General features: G+C 39.4%; 1 protein-coding gene across 1 annotated transcript in view; it reads right to left on the bottom strand.

The window, feature by feature from the left end:
• The window catches only part of ift80 (intraflagellar transport 80 homolog (Chlamydomonas)), a 70,739-nt gene that overhangs the window by 34,692 nt on the left and 15,153 nt on the right, over positions 1-20,894 (bottom strand). The window contains exon 8 of the mRNA XM_021321124.2: positions 16,021-16,158. Coding sequence (XP_021176799.2) covers positions 16,021-16,158 — 138 coding nt within the window. The remainder of the gene's footprint in view (positions 1-16,020; positions 16,159-20,894) is intronic.

The following is a 20,894-nucleotide window of genomic DNA, read 5'->3' as shown; positions in this document are numbered from 1 at the left end:
TGATGCAAAAAGCCAAGGACTTTGTGTGATTATTTCCAAGTAAGGCATGTGATCTGACCAGTCAAGTCAGAATTTAACAGCAGGTGTGATCGGTCATACTAATAGTTTGTTCTCTTGCATCTGAATCAGATCTGAATGCGACTATAGTGTTCAACTGTGTGCTCCCGTACTGATATTTTGTAGAGCTGCACAGAGAGTCTCTGAACGGTCATTCTCAGGTCCCCTTGGCATTCATTTTTATGTTTTTTTTTTCATATTCTGAGTTTTTAATGCTTGTTTAGTTGATTCTCTTACTGAATAGCTAAAATAATCATTCCGTTTCAATACAAATGCTAATAATATGACTCCCAAGATAAACATTTTATATATATATATATATATATATATATATATATATATATATATATATATATATATATATATATATATATATATATATATACAGTTTATCTTTTCAAATCTAATTTGTGATACACACAAGACTGGTACATTTATATTTATGAGACCTATATAATTTCTTGCAGCTTTTACAAGTTGCTACACCAGCATAAAGACAAGTATATATATAGAAATAAAAACACTACGTCATGCGAGGGGAGCAGGCCATTACGTGGACGGAAACAAGTTTAGCAAATTATAACATAGGAACTGTTGAATGAATTAAAAAAAAACTTTAAAGCCCTCCACACAAAACTGAACCCCATAAAAGCTGACAGAAAGAATGGGCAACCATTATTTGGTACTTGTGTTCATCAGCAAGAATCACTCTTACTATTTATATTTATCAAACATTTTATCCTCGTCTTTCTCTCTTACTCCTCTTTCTCTACCAGTGTGACATGTTTGTCTAGCTAGTGGAGGTAGTAATTTAACAGTGCTAAGAATCATGACTCTGCCAGAGGGGCTGACAGGGTACTGTCTCACTGTCATACTCTTACGGTTGGGGGAGGGATGGACGCATGGAGGGAGGGATTAAGAAATAAAGGGGGGGGGGAGCTAGAAAGATCTGGGCAAAGTGAGCGAGGGAGAGCGAGAGTTGAGGGAAAGAGAAACCACCGTTTTTTATGGAGACCAATCCTCCAAGCCTCGAAGCCTAGGCCAACTTTAAAGGATATATTGGACAGTTCCACACTACCCCACCCCCATCCCTCCAACTGCTCTCTTTTCTCAGCTCTCTTTATGCTCCCCTTCTTTTGGGTTTCCAGCAAGGCGAGCCTGTAGCCGAACTCTAGAGGGGTGTAAAAGTAATACCGTGTCAACAAGTGCCTTTTACTCTAGCTCACTTTAACCAGATAGGCCACCCATCACACACACTTGCACTCAAAAAGGTTGCAAAAAATAAAAAATAAAACAAACTGAGGTCAATCATCTGTTAAACAGACTTTAGGATACAATCTTCCACAGAGAGTGCCAGAATGAGTTCTGAAAACATAAAAAAAAAGCAAAGCTTGTTCTGTACAAAGACTCTACAACATAAAAGGAAAATACAAATTTTGTTGGGGAAGCTAATGAGCTCTTTGTGATGATAGATTATGTGTGAACATAAGTATTGCATCAAAAAGGCTTTTACTATTCCTACATTCGAACCTAACTTTCAATGGGGCTGCAAAGACGCTTTGGGAACATGTTTTTTTTTAAAGGAGTTGGTATAATTATTCCCATGACAACAAGGGCAAACGGTGGAGGAGGAGAAATCTGAGAGGTGAGAGTGACCCTAGTTACTCTTTTCAGAACTTTGCCTACCCGTTCACAATGTGCGGAGGGAGCTTTCTGTTCTAACTGCAGCGAGAGAACAGAGGGGAATACTGTGGAGAGCAAGAAATAGCATGCAAAAACACAGATTGGAGAAGGGAGGGAGGGAAAAGCAGGAGAGGGAGAGAGAGAGAGAGAGAAGGAAGAGGGAGAGATGTAGCCCTACCCAGTTGCCTGGGGAGAAAACTGCTCTGCTGCTGACTCAGGACTCTCTTTGTTTGACAATGCTCCCTTACTCTTACTCTCACTCAGAAACACTCAGGCTCCAAAAGTTCCCAGTTTCCCCCCCTCCCTCCCTGAAACGCTCAGTTACCATCATTTCTAATGTGTGCATGCGCTTGCATTGTGAAACCTCTGCCAATATTTTCACTTTTCAACTTTTCTCCTCTGTAACTCTCCCTCGTTTGTTTTTCTAACCCTTTTTCTGCATGGTCTCTCAGACTTTCGCTGCCTTAGCCAAACTTTCATGAAACTTTCTTTCATGAAAATAGATAAAGGCTTGCACTCTAATAAATGTACAACGGTTTTCTTTTGCTTCTCTATGCTCTGCTGAGAGCAACTCATGATCAGGGACAAAACTTTCATGTTTAGTTATTTTCCAGAAGTGCTCATTTCCAGGCACTGGATTTGCTCCTTAGTAAGACAGGGGAAACCTTTAGACCCATGGATCTCAAACAGTTGTAAAAGCACCGCTGGTGATAAATGGGTTGTCTTTAGCGGTACACTGGCAGATTTTGGTTGTAAAGTGGTTGGTACGAAGCAAAATTGCCATGGGGTATAACTAATAAGCCCCAACACTGAAAAAGATGAGTAGTTCCCCTTGATTTTTGCTTCAACCAGGTACTACTCAGAAGGGAAGCCCAGTGGAGAGTATTTTCAAAACTCTTCAGCAGAAACTGAAGCAGCCAAGGTTCACTCAAGGAGGATTGGTGGTTCCTTAAAGAGGCCATATCATGCTTTTAACTTCTTTATTTTCACATTTAAATCATTCAGTTGTGGCCTATATAAAGAACTTTGGTGTTAATTCCTCATTATTTTAGCTCCACGGGCGCTCTTTTACCTCTGTTCGAGGACTACTAAATAGCAGCAAAAAATAAGTATGTCGGAATCACGAAATTGGTTAGTTGGAAATCCATGACCTTGATTAGCAGTACCACAGCTAAAACTGTGAAGTAATTATTCAAAAAAACGTGATAGAAAACTGAAGGGAATGAAAAATATGATCCAAACAGAACATATAGATATCTACAAAACAGTTGAAGAGACTACATTGAACTATTTTGCCCTCCTAGAGACCACGATTGCAGAACAAAATGTATTCATAGGCTAAAAAAGATTTGGGACGATATGTCCCCTTTAAGTTGTGTGATTTTTACAAGTGTATAAGTTTGATTTGGGAATAACACCAAACCTATTCACAGTGCTCACTTAAGACATTTATGATTAGCAATACAAGCCGAGAGCCGTGTATACGCACAAGCCACTTTCCTAAGTACACCCATTAAATTTCTCAATTACACATTTAGCAAATTGGCCAATCACATGGCAGTAACTCAATGCCTTTAGATATATAGACCTGTTTGAGATAACTTGCTGGAGTTAAAGCAGAGCATCAAAATTGGGAAGAAAGGGGACTACAATTACCTTGAATGTAGCATGTATGTTGGTGTCAGATGGGTGGACTGAATATTACAGACACTGCTGCACCACTGAGAATTCCATGGACAACCATATCTACATTTATCCAATAGCACAGTATCCTGTAAACTGGCTGCTACCGGTCTTTTTGACTTGAACATCAATACACTTGAACATCAATAAACTTGCTAAAGATTCCATTTTGTCTGCACCATCAACACCAAGTCAAATTCCTTGTAAGTGCAAACCTACTTGGCAATAAACTTGATTCTGATTATTTGCACACTTTTCAATTTCTCTGGGAATGTTTGTCTGATAAATTCATGCAATTGCACAGTCATTTTCTATAAAGTGACAACTATCTGTCTTTTGTGACTTGAACATATACATCTTATAAGATGCTAAGAACTATTTGCACACTCTTTAGATTCTCAGGAAGTGTTGTCGGTGCAATCAACTTGAACATTATGTCTTGGTTTGCGTCTGTGTTATATGTGAATCTGTGTAAATTTTAAATCAATGTCTAACCAAAAATTCATTATGGTTACTTGATGACAATAAAGACTCTTGATTCTCGATCTCTCAGGTTTGTAGAACATTTATTCCATCCATCCATCCATCCATCCATCCATTTTCCATCACGCTTATCCCTGTTGGGGTCGCGAGAGGTGCTGGTGCCTATCTCCAGTGCCTATTCGAGAGGCAGGGTACACCCTGGACAGGTCGCCAGTCTATCGCAGGGAAACATTTATTCCAAACAGAGAAAATATATAGAGTATATAGAGTATAAAATATATAGAGTGTGACAGTTATGTTGGTGAAAATGCCTTATTAATGTCAGAGTTCAGAGGAGAATGAGGGAGGGTGGTTTCAGATCATTGAGAGGCAAAAGTAGCTCATAACTACTTGTTACAACTGAGGTATGCAGAATACCATCTCTGAATGCACAACAATACACACCTTGAAGAAAATGGGCTACAACAGAAGAAAGAACACACAGGATGGGGACCTCCTTTTAGTTAAGAACAGGAAACTGAGGCTCCATTTCATGAAGGCTCACTAAAATTGGACAATAAATGACTGGAAAAATTTAGCTCGGTCTGATGAGTCTCCACTTTGGTTTAAACATTCGGATGGTTGGGTCAGAGTTTGGCATGGAAAGGATAAATAAGCCACCCATCCTCTCATATCAGTGGTTAAGGTTGGTAGTTATGGTGTTATAATGGTGTGGATGATATTTTCTTCATACACTTTTGGCCCAATGGTACTAGCAGATTATTGTCAAAATAACACAACCTACCAAATAATTGTTTCTGACTGTGTATATGTCTTTATGGCCACAGTGTACCAATCATCTGATGGCTACACCCAGCATGTCAAACAGATTAAATTGTCTGATTTTCTGAACATAAGTTTGCTGTGCTCCAATGGCCTCTGCTGTCACCAGATCAGGAAAAGGAGTTTCGTATTATGGATGTGCTACCAACAAATCTGCAGCAACTGCCGAATCCTATCATTTTAATACAGCCCAAAATCTCTGAAGAATACTTCCAACATCTTGTTGAATTTATTTAGCAAAGAATTGAGGCAGTTCTGAAGGAAAGAATGGTAAATTTGATACTCACAATATGACTTAGACAACTTTATTGTCATTTTGTATGTACAGAGTGCACACAGAATGAAATTTCGTTGCATACAGTTTACGACAGTGTAATGGGATTATAGGTGAAATAAGACAGCATTAAAATATAAAGTGCAGTAGTGATCAGAATGTAAACACTACATGAGAAAAACAGTGCGCAAGAACAGTATACAGAAGAATGTTCAGCCATTGTTTAATATGAACCTAATAATGGGGCCTTTGGGTGCCTAGCTGTAATTATGCATTCAAACAGTCAAGGAACGTGTTCACAAATAGATGTACATAGGAAATATTAACTAAGATACAAACTACCAGAACTGTAAAAGCTAATTTATTAGCAGCTATCCCAATGTTTTGAATGCATGGCAGCCATATTGGATTTTCAGGTCAGGGTTGATAAGAAACCGTTAACTCCCCCAAATTTTGAGGATAATATTAATACAAAATATGTTATTTAATATTCTTTCCTATTATATTATTTTAAAACTGCATTCAAGTTTATTCAATAAATAAATTTGACACTTCACACCATCGATTTGTTTGGCTCATTCATCATGTTCATCTACGAATACACCAACGATGATAACCTATGTTAATGGTTATAATCTAGTCAGCTATGCAGATCTATTAGCCCCGCGTACACCGTATGAGTTTTTGCCCTTTTCGGGTCGATTCTTCAGTCGTGCGCCATGGGAGGGAGGGGAGCAGGCATCCCCAAAGCGACCTCCGCCCGGCCCGGGACCCGCGGGGCCCGGACGTCGGCTCGCGGGGGCGGGGGGGTTGGGAAGGGGAAGCGCTCCGGTCCGCGCGACGCGCTGGCCGCCTGTTTCGGCATGCCTCCGCTCGCGGGGCGGGCCTGGCGACCTGCCGTGCCGCGCGGCCGCCGGTGCGGTGCGTGAGCTGGGCTCTACCCCCTGCTCTGGGTCCCTGTTCACCCACCGTTGCTCCCCTGCCTCTGCCACCACAGCGAGCGGTCCCAGAGGGGGCACGACTTAGTGTGTACAGTCCGGTCGCGTCCGAGCGTCGCGCCGCACAGATCGTGAGCGGTAAACTTTTGAACCCCGCGGTTACTAGACCGTTCCATTAATTTAATTTACAATCAACATATCCATTGATGAATCAGCACCTTACCTTTTACAAAGTGATCGCTGCACACACGTGCATTGTTGATGTTCACGTTCTCCAGATCAGCACGTGAAATTCGTGTCAGCCAGACACGCCGCCTGCGCCTTGAAAACTCAAGTGTCTTAGCACACTGCCGGTCTATTATAGTCGGCAACCTATAGAAAGACTTTTTGTCCCTCCCAGCACGATTCCCGCAACCAACAACGCAACAGGTTTGCACCATATTGAATAGTTTTTTGTATACGCTCCGCCGGTCTTGCGAGTAATAAGCTGTGCAGTGGTTGGTAGTCACGCTAGCCTGCCCACCAAGATGGCGGCGAGCACTCCCGATCACGTGACCGTGACGTCAGATGCAAGGGGTCTATTCTGACTTCAGACAGCCTCCACACTTATATTTCCAAATTGAAATTTTTACTTGATGCAATGGAAATTAATGTGTAGGATTTTTTTTTGTATATATATATTTATTCAGAACATATGTCCATACAAAATCTACATCCAATGTACAATATTATTCTTTTTTTCTTTTTGGACCCCCCCCCCCCCCCAAAAAAAAAAAAAATTAAATAAATGTAAATAAAATCCACCCACCCCACCCACTCTCTCTATGTAGCAATACATGTAGTAATATTACATTTAGCACTATGCATACTTTTGAAAGGCCAGAGTTGAGAGAACATGATACAATAAAAATGTTAGAAGAATTTACACAAGACAGTAAAGATCAATACAGATCAGTCTCTCAGGTCTAATCTGGTTAGAATGTCCAGGAAGGGAGTCCATATACGGTCAAACTTGGCCAATGTCCCACGCATTGAATGGAGAATTTTTTCAGGAGTGCAATATGACAACAGTTTGTTGATCCAAAATTGTGGTTTGGAGGCTCCATAGATTTCCAATCTATGGAGCTTTTCTATGCTTGTAGTTGAGGGTCTGCCAACATTTTGTGGTAGTGGCACCTAACTGTATACACTTTTTTGCTATTTCTTGCAAGAATTTCATTTCAAGGACATAACATCTCCAAGTATCCAATATGTAGGATTTTTAAAAAATGTTTACATGGTGCAAACACAAGAAACAGAAGAGTCAAACTCCTGCTGTGCTGTTTTCAAAGGCCATGTTTTAGGTTGGTGATGTTCTGCATGTAAAAAAACAAAAAATATGACTAATGATACAAAGACAGTCAAGAGTTATTCACACTCTCAGATAGAACATTGTTTTATAGCTACAGGGATGGCAGTTAAAGATCCTATAGATAATAAGGTTGAAGTTAATTAGTGGGAGAGTGACAACAGTAAGTGTTGGTGAATCCAACTTGTCATGGACTCATTCCAATGCTGAGGAAGCCCCAAAAGGAAACCCTGGGCCTACCCAGAAAAGGGGAAGTAAAGAGGCCCTCGAGGACTGAAAAAAGTTAAGGAGCCAAGAGGGGTAACATACTGATAAGCACTAAAAAACCTAAAGGAGGGAGGCAAGAGCAATTCGTATAATTTTTTCTTCTTTTTAAAAGATAAGAAGGGATTTACGCTTATCTTTCAAATAGGCTTAGTTTGATTTAAAAAATGACAACATATGTTTTTTCATAGCAAAAAAGAAGCAATTAGAAGAAAAATTATGTAGCTCAATCACAGATTTAAGTTCATACAGAGTAGCTGTTCAGATAAGTGTGCTACAAAGCAGACAGAGCAGCTAGCAGAGAAGAAAAGTGTAAGATAAGTTATGGTTCAGTCATGGTTTGGGACATGCCATATTCTGGCAATGTAATAATCTTTAACACAAGATGCTGCTAAGAGCTACAATAGAAACAAACTATTTAAAACTACCAAACTTTAATGCTGCAGACCTCTTTGGCTGGAGAGATTTTTGTGATCATCACAAAGATAAATTGTCAAAATAACAGTGGAAACATGTAAAAATCCAGTCAGTATTTTTAGATTTGGTTTTATTGCTGTAATTCACCTAAAGATTTTGATTACTGAAATAGCTTGCAATGTAAATCAAAACAGATCCGTTATTTCTTAAAGCTGGATAATCCTTTTACATTATTTTGGTTTCCTATCAGAAATATTTTTTTTTTGGTTGAAGTGATCTAAATCTGTCAGGTTTATGAATAATCTTGGGCTTAACTTTAACTGTACCATAAATGCACCAAACCATGACACAGTGAACTGTAGTTTATGTCTACCTCACCTTAATGTGAGCTCTTCTTATCAAATTTACCTATAATTAATTCCAAGTCTTTGATGTTGAAGACCCTCTTTGCCATCACCCTAATGATCTTTAGCTCCCTCCATAGATTCTCTATCAGATTTGAGTCAGGACTCCAAAACAATAATAGTACTCCCAGTCAGAAGTAACATGTTACTAAAATTAAAAGATTACACTCTGAACCTAAATGAGTATTATATATAATTATAAAAATGTAAACATACAACTATTAAATCAACAGTATTTTTCTAGGTTAGTATCAAAATCAGTAATGGGGGTAATGGTATTACCTTTGGATAAATAGTCAAACACTATAGCTTCTTCTTGCTTACATAAACCTGGTGTGAGTTGCTTCCTAAATGCTTACAAAAAGGAACTATGTTATTTGGGTGTATAACTTTCAGTATAACCCTTTTCCACCGGACTTAATCGATTTTGTCCGCCCTTCTCCGAACCGTTCAGCTTGGCTTTACTTAGAAAGTGTTGTTTTTCAACCGCCATAGAAAGGCCTGGAAGAGAGAAACACCTCATGGAGGTGTGGTCTTTAACCCCCGTCGCACGTCTTGTTTGCAACAATAACACAATAAAAACATAAATAAAACAAAAAATACAAATAATGTTTGACTGCTACTGAGCTACCATTGGCAGATTGTCGCCAAACGTTTGCAGCAACACGTAAATTATTATGACTGCAGCAATCGTATTATAATGGTGTTTCATTGATTTGGTCTTGGCCTCAGTTTACTCAAAGTCTTGGACTTAAGTTGCTCTTGACTACATTACTTCATCCCGACACTTTATATAGGTTTTAGATATGCGGTGCTAAAACCTAAGGAGAGTAGTAGGGATGTTGGGATGACGGAAAAGTGGTAATGTCACAACAATATTAAAAATAGGAAATGCACATTGGACAATTGGGTGAACTGGGACCGAGATTTGGGTCATTGCAGGACTAAGTTCAGTTACAACAAGAAAGAGGAGAGAAAACTGCAGTAATGACATAAGTTCCACAAGACATGAGTCTGCAGCCACATTCAGATTAATAATAATAATAATAATAATAATAATAATAATAATAATAATAATGAATTAACTTTATTGATCTCACAATGGAGAAATTCACTTCTGCATCTTAACCCATCCCCTTGGGGAGCAGTGGGCTGCCACTGTGTGGCGCCTGGGGAGCAATTGGGGGTTAAGGGTCTTGCTCAGGTACCCAGAATGGCAGCTTGTGGGAGTTGAACTCAGAACCTCTGGGACCGAAGCTCTGTGCTAGGCCTCCACTCACCTTAACAGGCAGGGGTTCCACAAGACCAGTCAAAATCCAGTTATTTCTGTGAATGAGATCTACAGGGGAAAACATATGGTTGTCTGGCAAAAGAAAGTCATGCTTTCTTGATTCTATTGTGCTAACGCCCTGATGACCGACTTTGGAGCTTGGGACAACTTCCTGAAGTCTGCTTAAACTAATCGACACAAAGATCCACACATTGTCCTGACACATTAGGACAGATCTAAAACCTACAACCAAAGAAAAACAGGAAGGTACATAAATAAACACGATTCCAGCTCAGTAGCTCAAATCAGCTATATATGTGTACATCGGTGTACAAAACTATACAGAGAAAAACAAGTGTATAGGAAAGATAAGGAGGGGGAGAAGAGAAAGAAGCAAGAGGGTGCTTGCCTGGCACAATGAGTCCTACTTGTTAGCCAGTGACAGTGTCAGGGATCGTGACAGGGTCCAGACGCTAGACACCAGCTGCAGCGCCTCGTAAATAGACTGCTGTCTCGCAGGGACATTTGCACAGCAATGGCTGCACACACACACATACACACACACACACACGGGCATGTGGGCACTTGCATATACTATGGCAGGCGTTCAGACAGACACTGACTGATTGTGTCTCCCAAATCTTGTAAAGAGGGACAGTGAAGCTCTTTGTATCTTCTGAGCTGTAAAATCGCTCATAAAAAGAAAAAGTACTCCACCAAGAAGAAGGATTTGAAGCGCAGAAAAACTTAAAACACATTAATGAAAGACCTGTTACTAATTTGAGAAAGAAAACAATAACATCTCCATATTGATAGATAAATAAATAAAAAAAGATTAGCCTCATGTTGGACCGAAAAGGCAACATGTGTAGGTGTTAACCCAGCACACCTCATGTTAACGGCGATCCTACATCTGCCCTTGAGCACAAATGACTAGAAACTAAGTTAGTGTAGCTGAGGCTGAGAGAAAAGCTACGCTGGTCTGGTGTGAATGGGTTAAATAAGAGGGACAGATCCTGCTGAGCCAGCAGCAATATGTTAAAGTGCAAGGTTTCATTGTTGCAGATACAGAACAAAAACTCCTTCCCATTAGTCACACTAGCAAGTGAAAAGACTCTTCACACTGGGTAACCCTTGCAGCACCACTAACCACCAAGTTAAAACCCTTGTAATTAGCTAACAGCTTCTTTGATTGTTTGCAAATTTTAAACACTAAATGGTATTGTAGCATTTATACTGAAGTGACCCTAGGTCAGAATTCAAGCACTGAAAGCCTCTATGATCGAGTGACCATGAAGGGGATTTTCTTTTCTAGAATTTATCCATTTTTCTCTGCTTCTTTTCTCCCTGTGCAAGCCTCCCACACAGTGTTACACTACACGTTATCTCTAGAGCTCAGGGAGGAGAAGAGGCTAGCATACCCTTACTCCAGCCAGAGCAGGGCTGAGACACATTCATCATAATTATCATCATCCCCGCACTGCCTCAACCAAAACACACAACTGGAAGGGAAGAGGTCTTCAAACGTAAAAAACAAAAGGGACAAAACAATCATGTAAACAAATCAATGATAGGAAGAGGTATATTGGATCTCTAACGTATAGACACCGCTGTTAGAAAGTCAGGTTTTTTGCAACTTTAATAAAAAAAATAAATAAATAAAATAAAATAATAATAATAAAAAAAAAAAAAATATATATATATATATATATATATATATATATATATATATATATATATATATATATATATATATATATATATATATTTAGCAGAAAATTAAAAATACTGTTTACACCTTTAATGTAAGACATAATATACAATACAACTAAAGGACCCAAAAAATATGGTAAAAAAAAAAAATGTTGAAATAACCTGGGAGCATAGGGCCAAGTCCTAACCTCTAGTCTGTCGACTCAAAGCCTGTGTGACGTAATCTATACCCACCTAATGTGGTCCGCTTGTAGACTGGATTTTCTTGGCCCGTACATTCAATGTGAAAGTACGTGCCACCAGTCACTCCTTAACTTTTAAAGCTCCAAAACGTTAATATCAAAGGGGGTGCCAATTACTAAGCGGGTAATGAAGACAATGGGTCAGATCACAAATAAAAGAGGGGGGGGGGGGACATTTTTTAAAATAAAACAATGCTGTTTCGCCAGTCTGGATAATTCATCTGTCGTGAACAACCTGTGTCTTTTCAACTACTTCCTTATTTAAAAGGTCACCAAAGCAAGTCATTACTATTTGCACACGAATTTGGCAGACTTGTTACACCGGATGCCCTTCCTGACACAACCAGGAATTCATACTGAGGTTCCCCGTATGGAGGCTTTGCCACACCACAGAGGGACATCTATCCAAGACAACAACGATACAAAAATGGAATGATATTCTGATTAGAAATCACTTTATTTGTTTTAGTCGTCTTCTGAGAGGCTGTTTAAAAACTGTACGTCTCAGTGGAGCGTGATTGTTTTGCTGAGCTAAAAATAGCGTGAATAGGGGTGGGTGCTTGTTCGCAGGGACCAAGCAGGTCATGGATATGGAGAGGTTTGTCAACCCCTAAATCTGCGCTACCCTTGAGCTAATTATATGTTTCAGTACATTTTAAACTCAAAAACAGTGTAGTGACAGTTCATGCCACATCTTGGCTTGAATACATTTGCTCACGCTACCTTGCAGAAGTTCTCAAAAACTGTCAGATGGATGAGGTGGTGGAGCAGGGGTAGTGAATGCAACCCATGTACAGAAGCCTCATTTGGATTTATACTTGGAATCAATAGGAAACTGAAAATGATATGCCTTTTCCTCCTCACCTTTCAAGCAGACAGCTGAAGGTCTTGCATCAAAATCTACTGATGTCTTGAACTGTTAGTAATTTAATTCACCTTGACAAAAAAACAACAACATTTTCATCTAAACATGATGATGCTACCACCACCATGTTTCAATGTAATTTCAGTGTTTTAGTGATGTACAATGTTGCTTTTTTGTGCCAAACGTCCCTTTTAGAAGTATGGCCCAAAAGGTTTAGGTTGGATTTCTTTAGTCCACAGAACTTTCTTCTACAACTCTCTAGAAAACTTTAGCCCAGATGGTTTCTCTGGAATAAAACACTTTATTCTCGCATTCTACTCCTTAATGTAGACATATGGAGAATACAGAAGACATTTGTCACTTGAAGAACACAACCAATACTTGGCAGTTGGGAGCTATTGGTGATTAGCTCCCAGTCTTTAAGGTTGGAAAGCGTTCTTTGCGAGACTCAACATGGGATTCTGGCTGAAAAGCTTCAAAATTGTAATATTAAGTTCATGTACAATTATAACAAATAAACTCATATCATATATGTATTTTCTAATACTCTTTAAAATTGGGTCTGTCAAGGTGTCACCTACTTTCATCTGTTCTATGACTTGAGCATTTTTGTTCCTAAAAAGAAGTTTACTTCAAGAAAAATATTTTTACCATACAGAAATATTACAAATCCCAGATTCTGAAAACCAAAAGTAACTCTATTTCCATAAGCAGTACATGCGCTCCCTTAGACATTCGTCTAACTTATTTCAGTGCTCTGAAACAAAAAAAAAGACATTTGATCCTTACTAAATCAAAATAGAGCATGAAACGCCTGGTGATCAAAGCACAAAAACCCAGCATTGTTTGTTTGTTTTGATTACTGAAATGCGACGCCGCAATATGCTGACATCTCCAACTCAACGAGGCCCCAAATGTCCCATGAGGCGATTGGTAATGTTTTTTGCTAGCCAAATGCTTGGCAAACAAAAAACGACAATTACCATTCATCATTCTCTCCTTTCCACCTCTCATTACTGCAGTTACCTTGAGCACCAGGTAACAGGAATGTGTGGCATGAAGCCTAATGCAATTTACAGAGATGAATGATGTATAGAAAAGCATAAGACCAGCGTGAGCTGCACAATACAAACCATGCTGCACTGGATAAGTGCAGTATAGAGAGTGCCACAGATGTTTTGTTTGTTCCAGGGTAAAAGGTTTCACTGAGTGTAAAAGCATATAAGTTGTATATGAAGAAAGAAATTATAAAATAAATTGAATTATTTGGGAAAAACTAAAAATATAAGAAAAGTGTATGGCTGCAGTAGCGTGAAGATGAACCAATTTTGCCAAGGCTGCTCAAAGGCCAAGCATTAGAACTCTAAACCTCTAAATAGGGTGAGGTTATACAAGGAGATTTTCATCAGATATAGGTCCTATCATGGTTATTTAAAGGATGGAAAAAAAGTAGCTTTTCTCTGAATCTACAGATTGCTAAACACTAGGAGAAATGTGCCAAAAAATAGGTCTTAATCTAACTTGAAGCAAATGAGGAACTACTTAAAGTATGAAAATGCACTTCTTTTTTATTTGTAAAATTCCTTACTTGCAATCTTTTTCAACTTTATGGGTTAAATATTGTTCCATGTTATTGTTCCCTCTCTGTTTTTTTCTTACTGTTACTTATTAGGAGATGATGTACATGCTAAAAGGGTGACAACGATATGACAACAGGACACATTTACTCACCTGCCTATTTTTGTTTGAGATTGATATAATGCAGAATACATTGTAACTAAAAGTGTTGGTTATGTCTTTGTTATGTAAAATAAAGTAAAAATAAAAAGTAAAACAAAAGATATAGGTCATACGTGAAGTTATATCCACAAAAGCAGATAATCTACAGAGCATGGCATTCTATTCATGTCCACACCAAAGCAAGTCAGGGTGCCTACAATACAATACCTGAATCTCTTATGCAAACATACAGGGTTTCCCCCACTGTATTATAGGTCTGGCAGTCCTATGTTGTTTGGTACATTCAACTTGAACCTTTATGTCTTTGATTTGTGTCTGTGTATTATATATGAAATTTGAGCCGATGTCTCACCTAAATGTCATTATGGCTACATAATGACCATAAATAATCTTGATTTTTGATTAAACTCACTGGACATGTATGCCAGATTAGGTCCTAGACGTTTTATCTAAATTTCCAAGTGCTAAGGGATAGATCTGGCAATACCTTGTTTGCACACTATGATGGCTAAAATGGATCAAACTATTCCTGTTAAAAAAAATAACAGATATTTTAATAACCACCATACAGGTACTGTATAGGTAGGCCTGTCACGATAATCAATAAATCAATTAATCGCACGATAAATAAAAACTATCTGCGTCATTTAATTTATCGTCTATATCGTCTCTGCCTGTGTTTTTCTGTTTCTATTGATGACGCTGGATGAAAAGGCTTAACTCCGGTGCTATCCACTGACCCCTCCCCTTCCTAATTTTTTTTAGGAAGGGAAAAATGAGGAGGGAGGAGGAGTGGACTATCGCATCAGGTAGTCAGTCAAAGAATCCTTTGATGGCAAACTTGGCCAAAAAAATACATGTGTATTTGTGCAACAAGCACCAGTTCAGAGAGAATGTTTGGTACAGCTGGACACATTGCTACTCTTGCTCGGAATCTGTCTGACTAAAGTAGTTACAGATCTGCTTAAAGATTGTTGAGGCATCTAGTCTTATTTAAGAATCTGCTTTTGTTACTTTGCATTTTTTTTTATAAAATGGCAGTTTTGCCTATCTTTTTTAAAATCTAATGATATACAGACTTCATTATCTGTACTCTTTTGGTTGAATGTAGTTTTTATTTCCACCATGGTTTTATCTTGTGTTTAGTTTTTATTCAAGTGTATTTTTAGTTAACAGAGACTAAGAGTCCATTTGATTTTTATTTCTCGTTTTATTTTGTTAACCAGTTCCAGTGTAAAGTGTGTTTATCTTTGGCAGGAAATCGCAAACATTATTAAGTAATTTCCATTAAATCAGTGCAAAAAGGTCTTCAAACAATATTACCGTTTATCGCAATAAGTTTTGAGACAATTAATCATTCAGAAAAATTTGTTATCGTGACAGGCCTATGTATAGGCTTAACAAATGGTTGTAGATGACAATGAAAAGAGGCTAATCTGCTCAGCCAAATCTCTCTGAGCCTTTTTTGTCTTTACAACACAGCGTACAATGGTGCCGCTCCAGTATGACTTAGAAAAAGTAGAGCAGTCAATTTTAAATTTAATATGTGACAAACTACCACCTAAGCAGTCACTTAAAAGTGCTAAAAATGAATCTGTTGGGTTTATCTATGTGTGAGGTCTCCTGTAAATCCTTTTTGCTGTCAATTGGTACAGCAGGAATAAAACTACATGAAATTAAATTTAAAATCTCAGTAAGTGATCATCCCCAAAAGTCCTTTTCTCAGTGCCAAGGTTTACTAATTCCACATTATACTGTGAGGATTCCAGCCTTAATGAAAAGAAGGAATTGAAGACGAGTACAAAGTTTCCACTTACGCCAGTCTTGTCACAGAGCCGCAGGGTGTTGAAGGAACCCACGGCAAACACCTCTCCATCTGGGGCCCAGGACAAAGAGGTGACGGGGTAGTCCTGAGAGGACGACGAGTGAAGCAGACGTCCGAAGCTGTCCCAAACCTTTAGAGGCAGAACATAATTTACAACACAGATCAACAACCTAACCATTAATACAATTTCTTTTGGACAAACGGTCAGGATATGTTATAAGCAGTCATTTTCTTGTTTTCTTTGCTTACACTGAGCTCAGTCGCCTTAGTAAGTAATAATTTCATGCACTTGTTGCTTCTCCCATTCTGCATTCATTATATACCACATACAGTTCAGGTCAATGAACGTTTTTTTAATTTAAAGGTTCTACTTGAAGGTACTTTTTTTAAGCCTTCCAAAGTCAACTATAGGCATATATATGATGAAATATCGCCTTTGGCATTATGGCGTGTTAATGTTATGAAATATTAGCGGTTTTCTGGTGCTACTTTTCCAACTCGGAAGAAAGCCGCTTGCCTTCTCTGCGACGCCGCCTCTTCCTATGTGTCGCCCTAAAGCTGCCACAGCATGGTATCAGAAAAGAGCAGTTGCTGTCGCTGGTGCAGATTAAGTGCTAAAAGAGCCACTTCGTCTCAACTTTGAGCAGAAAAGATTGAGCTCTGCCTAACGTCACCCATTGTCAGATGTGTGGTTTACTGGGCAGGATGGCGCAGTCAAGGTAGGTGCTTCTGGAGGGGCTGGGTAATGACCACTTTACACAGACCCGGTCATGGCCACTTGTTTTCCATGACCAGGAGGGGGTGGTGCTCCGAGAGCAGAATTCACCAGGATTACTCAGACATACAAGAATCAAGCAAAATACCACTTTGGGCATGATTTTGATGAAGGTGTTGGGCTTCAGCAGGGAGGAATGTAAATATAAGACTGTACTCTAATAGCTATAAGAAATGTGAGAACTGCCTTCACAACTGGCCATCTCCTGAGATCGTATATAACCTTTCTTCCGATTTGAATCAACTCTCCAATAGATAAGGTGATACCCCTGAAGCTTGAGGGGCAGAGGGGGATAAAAGCAGGAACAATCTCTGTCAAATCCATGCCTTTCGGACCGAGCATGGGTTGGTTAGAGTTTTTACAGGCCTGCAGCTCCCACAGAAAATGTCTTTTTAACCTCCTTTTTATGAATACATAATGTATTCACTACTTTCAGGATGGAAGGACCATTCATCCTACCCAGTATTGGAAAAAGTGTTTCTGAACAGGATTACCAACTATAGCTTTAAATATTTCTGGAGAAATATTTACATCAATTGGAAATCAAATATCCTAAAGGTTATTGATTTTTAATTTAGCAAATCATTCTTCAAAATATTATTTTCTCAAATAATGTTTTATCTAACTTGGAGTTGCATTGTGAATGAGTTGAACACATACAAAAAAAGTAATTGCCATCTAAACCTAATAACTGAGTGTGATTTATTTCAGCAACATTGGAGGGTTTTAAAGCATAAAGGTCATGTTTAAGGTCATGCCATAGAGGCACTGTCAGATTTAAGTCCATACTTAGGCTAGGTCGCTCCAAAACCTTCATTTTGCCTTTTCTTTTTAGCCATTCAGATGTGAACGGCGGATGTGCTTTGGATCCTTGTCGTGCAGCATAACAGGGTCACTAGACGATGGCAGGACGTTCTCCTTCAGGGTCTTTTTGCTGGAGAGAGGAATTTGTAGCTTCCTCAGTTAAAGGTAGTCGACCCGGTCCTGAAGAAGCAAAGCAGCCCAAGACCATTTTCCCTAAGATCTTAAGGTTCATCAATATGTTTTTAGGGCAAATGTGAAACAGGCCTGTGTGTTTGTTTTGGTGAGAAATGGCTTTTGACCTTGAACTACCCCATGGAAACAATATTAGTCCAGTCTTTTTCTTACTATTGCATCAGGAACTCTGACCTTAACTGGGGCAAGTGAGGCCTGCAGTGCTTTACATGTGGTTCTGGGTCCTTTGTTATCTCTTGGAGTAATTTCACTAGGACAGACACTCCAGGGAAAGTTTAATACTTTATCCATTTTATATATTTTAGCTTTCGCAGTAGTTCAAAAGATTTATATATCTAAATAAATGGTTAATATAAAAGGAGTATGAAAATACCTTTAGTATTATAAGGCAAAAATAATTAAAACATAAAATTCTGGGGCGATTTAGGCATGGAAAATGTATTTGTATAGCAGATACAATGTAGGAAAATTTAAACAAAATAAAACAGGAAAATGCCATTCAGTGATTTATAGACTAACAGAAGTATTTTAAAGTCTATTCTCTGAGAGATACAGGGAGCCAGCGTAAGGACTTTAGAACTTGGGTGATGTGCTCTACTTTCTTTGTCTTAGTGAGGACGCGGGCAGCAGTGTTATAGACCAGCTGCAGCTGTCTAATTGACTTTTTAGGCAGACTCGTAAAAACACTGTTGCAGTAATCAATTCTACTAAAAATAAATGCATGGATGAGTAATTCCAAGATCCTGCTGGGACATCAGTCCTTTAATCCTGGAAATATTCTTCAGGTGATAGAAGGCCGACTTAGTGACTCCATTTAAGTGCCTCTGAAGGATCAGGTCAGATTTAGATACCTTAGTTTACACATTTACAATAAAACGTGAGACACTATGACCCAAAACATATTATGCTTCACAAAAATAGCCATACTTTCAAATTTCTTTACATATTGCATGGCTGGAATCCTGAAATCTGCTCCAATCACAACGCACAAAAATAAAGTTGATGGAGGTGTAACTTAAACATTCCCTTGACTAGGAATAACAAAAGCATCAAATGGAACGTTGAAGTTACACCTCCATCAACTTTAGTTACGTGCATGTGGCTGGAGGTTACATCACAGGATTCACCAGGGAAGGAAAAAGTACTAGAGAGTTGAAAGACAGGCGCCCCAAACTGACTACTTTCTGCAGAAGGAGTCAAATCAGTCGAGTGAAGCACGGCAACTGGAGTCAAACCACAGCTTGCATCACATCGGTATCCCTTTCACGGAAGAAGTGTACACATGCACAGAGGGAAACGTCAGAAAAGCCCACCCAGCCTCCCAAGCCTGCACCTGAAAGGAAGCTCACCAGCCACAGACTACAAGGGAAATGCTCCACTGCTGCTGATATGAGGAAGAACGTTATGGTGTTCAGGACAGGAAGTCTGGAAACCATGTCCCAATAGACCAGTTCACGAGTGATGTCAGCGCTACATCCGGGTCCCGCTGGTAGGCAAAAACAGAACTGTTCTCGTCTACTACATGACAAAACGGGTGATTTAGAGCGTACTTTTAGTTTGTTTATTTTTGGAATCTAAGCAATGCCTACGACTTGTTGTGCTCCCGGTTGCACAGAGAGGAATTCCAAATCGTCGGATGTACGTTTCTGTCGTTTACCGAAGGAGGAAGAAAGAAATGGATAATTTCAATGAAAAGAGCACAGGCAGACAATCCCAATGGACAGTAGGAGCCATCATACCATGACAGAATTTGCAGCCTACACTTCATCTCCGGTAAATACAACTTAATTCTGCACTAGTCATTGTTCTACTTAAATAACGGCGGAGGGGAGGTGGCGATCGCTAGACGGGGCCGGGAGAAGCGGAGTCGATGCGCTGCAGCAGCAGCACGCCACATCATTTTAGTTTTCTTTGTGCAATCAGTGTGCAAAAATGTGCACCAGACAGTGGCTGCATTACGCCCCTGTTCACGCGCGCTAGTACGTCTGTGTTTATGCTGCAACGTCGCCGACACCCCCACCCATTTTAACAAGACAAAAACACCAAAATAATCCGTAGTGAACAATGTTTTTTTTTAACCTATCAATCTGATACCATCAACCATCAACTTACTCTTAAAACGATCTTGTGATATGTTATCTAAAGAAGAAAAATACGTGGAGAACTCGTCAGTTTCTCTGTTTGCGTCCGCCATTGTGTTCGCCTTTTGCCTACCAGTCCGGCGCGAATGCGCGAAAAACCTGCATCAAAACAATAACAATGAACTGGTCTATACCACCATCTTCAAGGAGACAACAGAAAATTACGAGCCTCATTCAGCAGAGACAACTTTGGAAACAGTGGAAAAAAGCCTTTGAGTTGATGAAAGAAAGAATCAATGAGCTTTGAGTTGAGATTAAAATTCAGTTAATGGCTCTATGCAGGGCAGAGAACCAATGGAAGTAACAAAAAACATATTTCTATAAAGATTCCATCAAATTCCTTAAAAGGCTTTCTCTAAAGTGGAGAAAAGTGCAAATTTGATACCAGGTAGGACAAACTTTGAAGAGAACCTGAAGACAACACATTCTGATCCTAGGCAATATGAACTACTATCCTTTCAGACATTCCACCATTAGACTCTTCAGAACAGTCGATGGGCCCCCAACCTGGAAAAAAATGGAAAATGTAGTCCATTGGCCAACATCAGCATTAGTCCCTCAAACAAAAGCATTCCTGTACAAGGTGTACAAAAAGGCTCCAGATTTCCTGAGGTTTCTTTGGAGGCTTACGAAAGTGCTGTTGCAGAGGAGGGTTGTACCCAAAAGTGGCAATGGGTAGGATGAATACTGATCCCAAAGTAGATGGAAGCAAAGTACATCAGCCAGCTCTGGTCCATATACTTACTGAACGTAGGAAGGGAAAATAATAATAATTGAATTTTATTGATCTCACAATGGAGAAATTCACTTCTGCATCTTAACCCATACCCTGGGGGGAGCAGTGGGCTGCCACTGTGTGGCGCCTGGGGAGCAATCAGGGGTTAAGGGTCTTGCTCAGGGACCCAGAGTGCAGGCTGTGGGGATCGAACCGGGTACTTGCATCCTTCTCAGAGC

The sequence above is a fragment of the Fundulus heteroclitus genome, chromosome 18 (genome assembly GCF_011125445.2).
Source record: "Fundulus heteroclitus isolate FHET01 chromosome 18, MU-UCD_Fhet_4.1, whole genome shotgun sequence".
Taxonomy (NCBI): domain Eukaryota; kingdom Metazoa; phylum Chordata; class Actinopteri; order Cyprinodontiformes; family Fundulidae; genus Fundulus; species Fundulus heteroclitus.
Note: the sequence above shows the minus strand (reverse complement) of the source record. Positions and strands in the feature narration are given on the sequence as shown.